A 12,534-nucleotide genomic window follows, 5' to 3' on the forward strand; every position below is an offset into this window, starting at 1 on the left:
CCCAGTAGCTGCGCATGGGACTGGCTAGGAGCAACCACAGACAGCCTCTCCTGTCCCATACCCACCAGGTGGGGAATACAAGAGCAATTGTGAGGCACCTGTGTGGGCTGCCCTTGCATTTAAAAGTTCCAAAACGCTGTGGGCAAAGAGGTAGCTAAGAGACCTTCTGCAGCTAGAGGCTGGAGAAACCAGCCTTTACTGAGATCTGCTCAGCTCAGCGCCTGGTAAGTAGGGATCCCCAGGAGGGACAATCCGGTTAGGCGATCTGTGTCCACTGTGGTTTCAAGAGAGACTTGTGTGTTTTTATGAACCATGGCCCATAAGGAGGAGGAGAATGTTAATACATCTGAAAAGTTTCTAATCCTGGAGTACCTTTCTCACACCATCTTGGAGGGACAATTGGTCTTATCAACAGCACTCAAGCCAGAATGGCACCTCAGGGCTTTGTCTCTGAATTTGTGGTCAGGCCGGTGTGGCAGACTCAGGGGAAAATGCTCACATTAGCCCCTGTCTTCCTATCCCAGGAAGGGCTGAAACGGGTTTGAGGTGAAAAGGCCAAGCCCATTTAAAGTAGAGAAACTAGGGGCGCCTGGGTGGCTCAGTCATTAAGCATCTGCCTTCGGCTCAGGTCATGATCCCAGGGTCCTGGGATCGAGTCCCGCATCGGGCTCTCTGCTCCTTGGGAGCCTGCTTCTCCCTCTGCCTCTCTCTCTCTCATGAATAAATAAATGGAATCTTTAAAAAAAAAAAAAAAAAAAAAAAAAATAAAGTAGAGAAACCAGAACCACAAGGCAAAACCAAGGGGTCTCGAGCTGGGAGTCGAGGCACCCCAGATCTGCTTCTAATCTCCAAAGGACACACGGGGCCCCTGGGTGGCCCCACATTCTTAGTGCAGAGGTTTCTTTGTCTATCGGATAGACCCAGGACCACCCATCCCTACTAAGACAAGGCCCGGGGTCGTGATACCCACGGCAAAATCTCCCTCTAAGCCCCCTGTCACACTGATCCTAAATGATGCCAGATCATCACACTGTGAGTCAGTGCAGGGACCAGGGCCCCAAGTCTCCGAGGGTGGAAGGCCTCAGACTTGGGAGAAGGTTGGCCTGGTCAAGGTGCTTTCTGGTGCCTTTGCTGGGAGAAGCCTGAGCCACACATGCCCGAATGATGCTCTGGGAACCGTGCCTGCCATTACCTCCTATTGGCAACTCCTTCCCCAGGGGAGGCTTTGGAAAAGGAAAAGAACTTTCAAGCTGGTTACCTCGAATCCAAAAATGATTTGGCTGCAGAAAGAACTCAAATGAATGTGTGTGTGTGTGTGTGTGTGTGTGTTTCCCTAAACAGCAGCAGCATCCGGCACTTACACCCTGCCTTCTTTGGAATACTCTAGACACACTGACATTTGCAAAGCGAGGGAAAAATCTTTTTCTTTCTTTAAAGATGGCAAAGAGGAAATCTTTTTTCCTTAGTAGAGATTTTTTCCCCCCTTTAATCCTTTTCAAACTCAAAGGATCTTCAAAGGAGCAGGTGCAAGCTCCCGGGCCCCAAGGCCTCGGCCCTCCCCTCATGGGCCCCGGGGGGGGCGGATAGTGGGGAAGGCAGGGCAGCCTGAGGCTTGCAAAGGGCAGAGCCTAATTCTGCCCGTCACTTTCCTGCTGCTCCGTTCCCAGGAGAACAAGAAGCATTTTCCCTGTCAGCCGGGAACAAATTAGCATCTCTGATGAGCATTTTCCAACCCTACACTCCCTCTCCCTCTCCACATTGTTTGGGAGAGAAATCCCTCCGTTGGCAACAGTCTCTGGGAGGGATGACAAGGACTCCGGCCCCACCTCTCGTAGCGGAGGAAGACGTTGTTGAGGTCATCGTTGACGTGAAGCAGCTCCTCGGTGACCTCCTCGTTGGACACGCGGGAGATGAGCTCCACGATGCGCTGTTGCATGGCCCGGCAGGTCCTGTTCAGCTCCTAGGGAACACACACGCCTCTGGCTAGCCTGCTGGGGACGATGCGTGTCCCATTGTACCTCCTCGGGCAAAATGTGAGTCAATTCTTAAAAGTCACCAAAGGAGTGCACGCTTGTCCGAGAAAGCCGGCCACGGGTGGGATGCAAAGTGGAGGGCCCCTCTCTATCTCCTGCTGCCCCAGAAGAAGGAAGCTCTTTTTCAATGGACAGACAAGGGTCCATAGCTCTGTACTCTTGTATGTACATCGGCACGTGTTTGTACAGAGCGTCCTTTACGTCTAAGAATGTGATCCTTTGCAGCTTGCTTTTTCTCTTCAACAAAATACTCTCGACAACCTCTCCCCGTCGCTTTCATACGGCCGGCCCCACCTGTGTGTGTGTGTATCATGAAGCATCTCCCCGTGCTTCCACTGCCTTAAGGCCTCTTTCTGGCCAACCCAAACAGTGTAGCAAGGACCATTCGTACACACACAGGCTCCTACATTTGTGCCAGTACTTCCATAGGACAAGCTTCTAGAAGTGGAATTTCTGGGTGAAAGGGTATACAGTCACTTAGAATACGGACTGGTAATTGCAGAAGACCCTCCAAAAAGATGAGACCAGGTCATTTACGCTCCCAGCAACAGCAGGAGTGTATTTTATGACTGTATTAGGTACATTTCGGTAGCACGTGTGGTATCTCGCTGAGGTCTGAGAAGCTCAGCAAGCTCTTGACATGTCTTCCAGGCTGGCCAAAGAGGACTCCAATGAACCCCCAGTCACCACTGGAGCCCGCTCTACCCTTGGAAGGACAGTCCCCCTGAAGACAGACCCTTACCACTTTCTGGCCTGGCTTCCACAGGCTTTCCCTGCCCTACACTGCGCCACACACAGGGAAAAGGCCCAGTAATCATCTGCTGAGTCGAACACAGACGTGGCCAAACATAAAGCAGGGAATCCCAGGGCTCAGCAGTGCCCTGCAACACTGCGCTCAGCACACAGGGGCCTTACTGCTGGGCCCCTTATCTGCCTCCTCTCTCTATACCGAAGCTCCTTGAGGGCAGGGCTGGCATCTCTTGGCCCCATTTCTCCAGCATCCATGACCAACACACAGGAGCTACTCCCTAAATGCTTTGGAGAGAATTAATTAATGAAGGCAAGTTGCATTCCTTCCATCCACACCTAGTCCAAGGTCTCTAAATAGTGTTCCCTTACACACTCGTGTGCACACACACACCCCCTTCACCACTGGACGACAATGAGTGTCCTGGGCCTGATCCTGTGGGACAGACCTGCCAATCACAGAATAAGCAGATCATGACCAGCCGGCCACCAGGTCTGGAAACTGCTTCTGCGTCACCCCTCCCCTGGCTGCTCAGCCTGTGGGGGCTCCTTCCCCAAGAGCAGGGGCAGCTGAGAAAAGAGGCCCAACCCACATGGGTCATCCCACAATCACCCCACTATAGCTGTAGTTGTCAAGACAGAAGGTTTCTAGATTTAGGCAGCTGGGTACAAAATAGTCTGGTGTTCACCGGAAGAAAAAAAAAAAAAAGCTTCACTGGAGAGCCTCTGGATTGCTGGGCCCCGTCTGGCTGGTTATGGAAACACTGCCTATGTCTTCGTTCTACCCTGTTGCTGGCCCTCTGTACAACCAGAATGCTGCTGTCAGTCTCTCTTGGTCATAGGGCCAGCAAGCCCAGCATCTGGACCTTCCAGTTTTTTCTATGAAGACAGTCCCACTCTTGGTTCTCCTAAGACTCCCATTCTAGGTTTGGGAGAAGGCAGAGTGATCCTGGAACTAAGGGGCTGTCAGCAAATCACCGGGGATTCACAACTCCTCTCTCCCAACCCCTGACCTGGTGCTTCAGGGACCAGCTGCGCCCGGGGAGTAGCATTCCCACCAGCAGGTGATGCAGAGGGGTGGAGGTCAGAAGCAAGCTGAGGCTGGAGGAGGAAGGATGGGGACACCTCAACTCTATGGCACTGTGATCCCTTGGTCTGTGCAGACCACCTGCTCCCCATCACCGTCCTCACTCAGGATCTACACCAGCTTAGCCTTCTTGCTGGCCCTCTCTCCACTCAGAGGAATGGGCAATTCTCCTTCACCTAGAATTGAATCTTCCCTCTCCAGGATTCGTCCCAGACCCCAGTGACCCAGCAGTAAGCATTTTTAAATATACATGCATGTGTTAGAGTAACAAGAGGCAAATACTGAAAATTAATCGCACAGGACATCATATCCAGGAAAGAGTGAAATGCCACAAAATGTCCACTCTCCACCACTGTGAACGGCTCCTAGATCCCCTGGCCAGCCATAAGAGGGGCATTCGGGAAGCGGCCTGGGACTTGGAGCCTGGCCGAAACTCAGTGATGGGTTGCCACAATCCCAGCCATGGGTGCTGGTACACACCCACAGGTCAAATCCAGTCACTGCTGGGACAGTCGCAGTACACAGGAAAGCCAAGGGCCCAGCGGAAACCCTAATTACAGAAACAAAGTGCGCTCACGAGCGAGGGCTAAGACGAATACCGAAAAACAAAACAAAAGCCCACACAAATCAACTTCTGAAAAAAGCAATCACATTAGATCACGAGAAGGATTCCAACAGCCAGGACTGAAGTCAACAACGTAAATAATTGTATTTATGATATATCGTTAGAGTGCAGGGAGCACCCGCTTAGGGCCCATAAGGGAGCATGGATTCAGATTCACTTTAAAAGACCAGCCCCCATTAACCAAAAGAAAAAAGACATTCTTGGGCAGCAGATCTTGCCTAGCGCTTTGGAAGACATGCTGGAGACCAGCCAAAGCTCGTGGGGACAGAAAAGAGGGAAAGACAGAGCCTGGGGACACAGGCGGCAGGGTGGCGGACAGAGGGAAGAGGCGCAGTGCCTGGATCCCTTCCTGGATGTGTATGTGCCTCGTAGAGAAGAGACCAGTACTCAAGATGTCTGCAAAAAAATCTCTGATGAGCAAAAGGATCTTGAGCCCCAGCTACAGGCCCACTCCCTCCAGCAAAGGCAGCCCTCACTCCCACCCCCAGGCAGGCCCAGGACAGGGAAGAGGTCAGTGACTTCCTATCCTAACTGCAGGCCAATTCCAAACGGAAAGAGGTCCTAGGCCACCCTGGCAGAAGCTGGCGGCATCACCTCCCAGAAGCACAGGACTTCTCCAAACACACGTCAGACTTTCTAGAATAGCAGACGGCCGGCCTCCGGCACTAGCCCTCACTGCTCAGGGGCCCCTGAGAAGGCAGCCCTCTGCTTGCCATGTTCCTCTCCTCCTTTTCCATCAAACAAATTCCTACTCATCCTTCAAGGCCCCAGAATGTTTCCCCACCCCAACGCTTAGTCACAAAATTTTCAATGTAGAGAAAAGATTTTAAAGTGTTATAGTAGACCCCATATACCCAACCCCTAGATTCTACCTGCCATTAACATTTTACAATTCCAGCTTACCATTTGTCTACCCAGCTACCCATCTCCCTATCCGCCCAGAATGTTTCCTGGGGATTCCCCCCAACCCCTACCTCCTCAAGACTGGACATACCTCTGCTTGGCGCTGCTGCCCCATGTGGTGACAGGTCCTCCAGCAGTGCCTCTGGGTCCTGTGTATCTCCAATAAATGAGCAAGAGCCCTTACCCCCACCCCAATCAGTGGAAGCCTGGGAAGAAAGAGCAGGCCTCAAGGATGGTCCACCAGAGTCAAAGGAGAACCAAACCAGATCATTCAAAAGACTGCAGAGAGTGTCTCAGAAACATGGCTCCAAACATCCAAAGCACCCGAACCACTAGACAGAAAAGGGCAGGGTTGGATTCAGTCTCCCCCAGTGGAGCCCAGGGCCTCCTGGGTGCTGGGAACCAAGTGGCAGGTAGCAAGCAGCCATGTCCAGGTCCGCTCTCCAGGCCTCCAGCACCCTCTGGGCCTGTTTCTCCCCGGGTAGGAAAGGGGGTTGGAGAAGTGGTAAAACTCTGCAGAGGGCCACTGAGGGGCCTCCATGGCATGGGGTTTGGGACATCCCACCCCATGGCTCTGCTTTTATCTCTTTGAAACATTACAGTTCTCTGTGGAATTTTATTTGTGGAGAAAAGGGTCCCCCTACTTTACAGAAATGTTTGGAAAGTGCTAGATGATTTCTGAGGCCTCTGCTAGCTCTAACATTATGACTTCAGCTTGCAGGAACAATGAGACCCAAGGGCACACAATGTGGTGATCTCATGGACTGTAAGCCCCAGAACATCTGCTTTGCCCTTTGTACTTGCCTCCTCGTTCCCCACAGCCTTCAGCTGGGGCGCCGGGAGAGACAGCCCCTGACCCCATGGACAGAGCCTCGAATGCTCTGATCCCAGAGGGGCACCCAGGAGCCTTTCAAAGAGCTTTCATAAACTGGACCAAAGAATCTGGCCCGGAGCTTCCAAATCAAGGATGTCCTGGGGTCTCTGCAGAAAGTTTTATTATCTCCTTCCTTCAAGCTTTTAAGTTACCATCTTCTTCTTCATCTTCTTTTTTTTAAGATTTTATTTTAAATAATCTCTACACCCAACATGGGGCTTGAACTTACAACCCCAAGATCAAGAGTCACACCCTCCATTGAATGAGCCAGCCAGGCGCCCCTATGTCATCATCTTAAAAAAAAAAAAAAAAAAATTTAAACAGTGAGAAAAAAGACAAAGGGATCGAAGGGGGGAGGAGAAGCAGCGTGTTGAGATTTCTGCCACCAAACACCAGCTGGCCGCCTGCAAGACCTCCTTGGGGTCACCGGCAGCCAGACTCATGGCAGATGCAGTTGGGAGACCTTCCACTGCCTATGTCCCCCTCTAAAGCAGCCACACAGCCTGACTTTCTTCTTTCTTCTGATCCTAAGTCACAAGAGCGTGCAGTTTGCCCCGGTCGTCCTTCCCACCATGCAACAGCCAGGACAGGCATGTCCTACACGAGGAAGATTTCGGCTTCGGCCTCCTCCTATATCCGGTTCTCAACAGAGGGGGTGCACAGCTGGTCAGTGTTCTTTGTGCAAAAGCCCTCCATCTATCAGAACATATTAAAATAGCCTCTTTCTGTCTAATTAATCCCAATGCCTTTATCTTTTCTTCAAGGGACATTCTCATCCCCACCTCGCAAAACAGTCTTTTAATCATCTTTATGGGTTTCCTCTGAACCTTCTCCAAGTTCTAAGGAACACAGAATAAGGTCCTGAGGATCCGCTTTCTATAGCGGCAAAGGGGGGGCGGGGAGAAGAAGAAGAAACTCTTTGTTGAAGAGAAGGGGGAATAATGAAGCTAAACGTGGAGAATAAACTAGATCTCTCTAGAGAAAATGGTCCTGGACATCCCGGTTTTTGTTGAAACGAGATGCGAGCAGCAAGAGGGGATATACCATCTGCTACTTGAAGAAACAATGTGGAAGAGAGCTTCTTTTACTACCTGATGGATGGCCATGCAGGAATGCCCAATTTGGGCATCACTGGATTAATTAAAAGTTATTATTACTTGAAGACAAAGCTCAAGAGGCTAATTTGGGAGAGACGGAGAGTACCGGATGACAGCCTCAGAATCTTTAAAGATTTCCAAAACCGGACTCCCAGGCGGCAGCTAAGGACGTGAACTTCAGGAGATGGCGATGCAGTCTCAAATATCAGGCCTGAACCCAAGTGCCCACACATAGGGTAGGGAAGATACGGCTTACCAGCTCTGTGAGAGAGATGGAAGATTTTAGGTTGATGGAAGCTCTCAATTTTATAGGCTCCTGCTGAGAACTGCCAGCTCATCTACAAGGTGGGCTGCCAATAGGCACATCTGTACCGCACAGGCCGGGCTGTGGCAGGGCTCATGGCAGTCTTCAAATATTTAAGGACCTACATTGTGAAAGAGGACTTTGTTTTGTCCTGTGGTTAAAGCAGACAGACCAGGGTAGCAGTTGTAAGGAGACAGACTTTAGCCTGCCGTAGAGAAGGATGTACTAACAATAATCACAGGAGCTCTGACTTATGATGAGTTCCCTGTGCCTGGCACTGTGCCGGCCACCTCAAATGGACAATTTTTGAAAGATTTTATTTATTTGGGGGGCGGAGAGCAAGAGCAGGGGGAGGGGCGGAGGGAGAGGGAGAGAGGGAATTTCAAGCAGACTCCGAGCTGAGTGTGGGGGCCCGATGCGGGGCTCTATCTCATGAACCTGTGTCGAAATCAAGAGCTGGATGCTAGGCACACCTGGGTAGCTCAGTTGGTTAGGCGGCTACCTTTTGGCTCAGGTCATGATCTCAGTGTCCTGGGATCGAGCCCCACATCAGGCTCCCTGCTCAGCAGGGAGTCTGCTTCTCCCTCTCCCTCTGTGCTCTCTTGCTCTCAGTCTCTCAAGTAAATAAATAAAATCTTAAAAAAAAAGAGTTGGACACTTAACTGACTGGACCACGCAGGCACCCCTCAAATGGACGATTTCTATCCTTCCAAGATGAGCGTGATCACTCCAGGCTCTACCCAGTATCGTCCAGCCTGTCAGTGGTTGGGACGTGAACCCAGTGGTTCTTTCTGCCCTCCTGTGGTGCTTCCCAAAGTCTGACCAGGACGTGCATTTGGAAACAGAAGTGTTTCCGTGGGCTCCCACAAACAGCCTGTCTCGTCAAGAAAAGGCTAAGAAAAATGAGGTGGGCACTAATCTGAACACATGGGTGGAGCTGGGACTAGTTGCCTAGAAGGTCTGTCCCAGCTCAGGGGGTGGAGGGGTCCGCCCCGGCACAGTGTTCCCTCTGGGCACCCTGCCTCAGTTTTCCTCAGGGTCTCTAGCTAAGCTGCCGGCACAGCATAAGGAGAGGCCTCAGTCTCCCTTCAGGGAGACAGGAAGCAATTCGGGACATTACCGCCCATGACTGCCGTCCGCCGCACCAGTGCATCCCGGGGCTGACACCTCCAATTTCCTCTCTTTGCATTTCCTCTGCCTCCTACCCAGCAATTTACACTCGAGTCGGGAGCAGCTTCTGTTGGCGTGAACATTTGGGTTGGTGACAAATGGGTTTATTTCCACGGCCCCGGCCAGCACTGTGAGCTCTGGACAGCTTCTACCCTGAGCAATCTGGCTGCCCTCCAGCTCAACTGAGGGGTCCTCAGGGCACATTCTGATCCCATCACTTCCCAAGCAGCTGGTGTCATTTTCCCATGTGGGAAATGGGCTGTTTGGGGTGGCCCCAGCCCTTGGGAGCCCCTGCCCAGCCGGCCTCCAACTGCCCAGGGAAGAAGAGGAGGGGAGATGTCAGGGATGACTGAGGAGCGAGGCCAGGAGCCAGGAGAGTGTGGCTGTTCACACAGAGCTGCCTGACTCCTGAATCTCCCGTGCTGAAAGGCCAGCTTCCCACTGGCACCCAGAACCATTCTTTCTCTGTTTGATTTATAAGATAGCAGGGAGGGCTGGTAGGCTTGGAGTTGGAACAAAACAGAGGGAAGGAAAACGTCATGGGAAGCAACCTATTTTTGAAAACTGTGAGCTGACGCCAGGAGATTAGGTTCTGTTTGTCTTGGCTGATGGGCTTGTTTAAACACACACACACACACACACACACACACGCACGCGCACACATGCACATGCACACGCACAAAGTATGCTTGCTGTCTGGGTCTGCTCTGGCTGTCTGGAAGCATGTTGGCTTTGTTCAGCCCACCCCCTGCTGCCAGGAGCTCAACTCTGTCCACTGCAAACCCCCTGTCAGCAGGAATTCTGATGCTGACACAGCACAAAGCTGCCTCAAGAGGCCCTCGCAGTTTCTGGACGGTTTCTGGACTGATCTCAGATTCCTCTGTAGCAGCTAATGCCTGGAAGAACTCCCCCTACAGGCTGGGAATGGAGGTCAATGGTGCATTAACGGGACACTGGGTCCCCTAGCGTGTGGCACATGGACAGCTGGCCCCTGCTGAACGAAGGCAAACCTACCCGGGCTGCAGGTGTCAGGAGCGAGGTCTGGGAGAGGCCACTCGGGGCTCCTCGTTAGGGCTGGGTGAGGGTACTCGGCTCGGCTTTAAGAGCAACCTGATATCACGGCTTCATGGAGATGACCTGTTTCTGGTCGGCCTCCCTGCACCAGGCTGGGCGCTCCTCCAGAGCACAGACCACGCTCCACACACCTCTGCTTTGCTCTGCGTCCGGCCCAGAGCAGGTATGCACCCACCCTCAGTTGCTTGGGAGCTGACGGCTTCAGGGGAGGAAGAGGGCACGACAAGAAGCGGCCCGGGAGCAGGCAGTCACTTTGGCTCGGGGCACTGCGGACTGGCGGGGCCACCCGAGCCGGGCCTTCAGACACTGCGAGTGTGTGCCAACAGCGGGGTGGGAGGGATGGCACTCGGAGGGGGGAGCAAGACTGACGACTCTGAGCGCCAGACAAGAAGATCTGGCACTTGCAGCTTAGAGCATCCTTTCTCCCCACCTCCAGAAGGTCACTGCTTATGAGGGCAGCACAGATGCCACTTGGTACAAATGCCAGAGTCGTCGGAGACGGGTGTGGCGGAGAGCTGGCTGCTGGCTCTGGCTGGCCAGGATCCCTGACGCTAGTCTGAGGGCGGCCCCGGGTGCCAGCCCTGCTCCCGGACCCCTTTCTGCCGTGCCCCCCGATCTGCAGGGCGGCTAAGGGAGCGTGGAGGCCAGTTAGCAACAGATGCTCACAAACCATCAGGTGGCCAACCCCAGCCTGGAATCCTCAGTGTTCAGGAAAAGAAAGGAAGCTTCTACCTCATCTCAGTCTCAGGACTGGCTCAGGGGGCAAAGTGTGGCTAGAAGGGCTCCTGCGTGCGGGGAAGGTTGAAGAGGGCCTGTCACAAGTGTTCATGACATAATGTTGAGGAAGCAAAGCGACACACAACATTGTACACACAATAGGATCTCAATTACATCTGAAATGAAAACAAACACGGAAAAAAAGTCTGGAAAAAAAAAGCATCAGAACATCGACAGTGGTTATTTGTGGGTGCTGGAATCAAAGAAAATGAGTATTTTCTTCTTTATACTTCCTTTTTTCTTTTGATGGGCATGCGTTCTGTAATCGGCATTTTATAATCAGGAAAAAAAAAGTCACTAAGGAAAATAAGAGAGCCTGGTACTGGCTTCTGATCGGTCCCAGGAAGCATGAGGCTGGGGAAAAGCCTACAGGGACTCAGTCCCTTCCCACAACAGTCCCCCTGGGCCCCGATCCTGCCTCACTGCTGGATGCCCAGGGCCAGAGCTTCCACAAGATGAGGCCCTCCCTGCTCTCACCTGCAGCAATTCCAGATCGGACGAATCCTCCTGCCCGGGGACCATTTCTGTTAGCATCTCCGACATGACTTTTGTGTTGCCTCGAACAACATCCAGTTCACTCCGAAGCCTGGCAATCTGTTGGGCCAGGGGGGTGGGAGTAGGGAGGAAAGCAGGAAGCAGAGGTCAGTCAAGCTGCACCTGTCCAGTGACAGTCCCCTTCACCATGACATCTAGGTCACACCTCTGAATGTGCTCAGCATTCGAAGGCTTCTTGTCTCACTCTGGTCTGTGCGTGAGGGTGAGGGAGAGACCTGAATGGGGCCGCGAGGCCACCCCACAAGGGCCCTGATTACCGAGAGTTTGTCATGGGTGACTGCCGGGAAAGAGCGCTGCGTCTGGTGCGGACGGAGCTGGTGTGCAGCTCAGCCCTCCCACCGCAGAAGCCTGAGTGGGAAGTTCATCTCTCAGGCCTCCGTCCCTACTCTTTCAAGTGAAAGTGGTAGAGCATGTGACTGATCCCCAAGGGCCCTCATCGTTATAGATGCTGGCCCCAGGGGTTTACAATCGAAGCATTCTGGTCCTCCGAGGGGCTGGCCGGTTCAGCTGCACTTTTCTGGTGTGGCAAGAATGAGGGAAAGGGACCAAGAGAAGACTCGGGGGGAGACCCCCTCCCGCCCCGGCTCCCTACCTGCCCATCCAACAGAGCTCCCCAAAGCCTGAGCCATCTTTCCTCCAGTAGGGACACCATAAGGGACAGACCTGAACCTGTCTGAGCCTCAGTCTCCTCACCTACGGAGAGGGGAAAACACTGCCCACGCCTCAGAGCTGCTACGAATGACTGAAGTGAAGACCCAGTGCAGGGCTGGTACCCATGCGCCCAGTACCGACCCAATCCCTTTCCTACTACGATAACCAGAACGCTGGATTTTGCTACGGCTCTCAACTGCAATTTGACCTAGCTCAAATGACACCTTCTGTCCTCCCTGAAGCCTTTACTGACTCTCCCCTGCCCCTCTCCCTGAGGCAGAACCAGCCAGCCCCCCTCCTACAGCAGGCCCCGCTCTGCCCCCCACCCCATTGCTGATCTCCTGGGGGCAGGGACTCTGCTGAGTGGAGGTCAGTACTCTCAGCACAGGAAAAGGGACGGGGGCCTCAATAAATGTGTACTGGATGGACAGATGGACAATGGTCAATGAGGACACTGGCCTAGGTCCCAAGAGGCTCTTCTCCCCTCTGGTTCTGCCTGGTGGGTGAACTCCTCCGGAGTCTTAGCCACAACAGGTTTCTGGCCCTGGAAGCTCAGGAATGCAACAGACACCACATGGGCTCAGAAGTCCTTGGGGTCCCTCTAGGCCAGGCTGGGTTCCTGCCGGCTCTGCGTCCA

The 12,534-nt window shown here is 53.0% G+C and overlaps 1 protein-coding gene and 1 long non-coding RNA gene across 6 annotated transcripts in view; both read right to left on the bottom strand.

The window, feature by feature from the left end:
* TOM1L2 (target of myb1 like 2 membrane trafficking protein) overlaps positions 1-12,534 on the bottom strand; it is a 119,345-nt gene that overhangs the window by 19,437 nt on the left and 87,374 nt on the right. For all 5 annotated transcript variants that reach the window (XM_081805612.1, XM_031017593.2, XM_006746798.3 and 2 more), the window contains 2 exons: positions 11,169-11,285; positions 1,827-1,960 (listed from right to left, as the gene is read on the bottom strand). In XM_081805612.1, the coding sequence (XP_081661738.1) occupies positions 1,827-1,960; positions 11,169-11,285 (251 nt within the window). The remainder of the gene's footprint in view (positions 1-1,826; positions 1,961-11,168; positions 11,286-12,534) is intronic.
* LOC145717408 (uncharacterized) lies at positions 3,978-11,162 on the bottom strand. Its single transcript, XR_014140602.1, has 2 exons — positions 8,791-11,162; positions 3,978-7,791 (listed from the first exon to the last, which is right to left on the bottom strand). It is a non-coding gene; the product is annotated as an uncharacterized LOC145717408 (long non-coding RNA).

The sequence above is a fragment of the Leptonychotes weddellii genome, chromosome 15 (genome assembly GCF_054177405.1).
Source record: "Leptonychotes weddellii isolate Sample4059 chromosome 15, ASM5417740v2, whole genome shotgun sequence".
Classification (NCBI taxonomy): domain Eukaryota; kingdom Metazoa; phylum Chordata; class Mammalia; order Carnivora; family Phocidae; genus Leptonychotes; species Leptonychotes weddellii.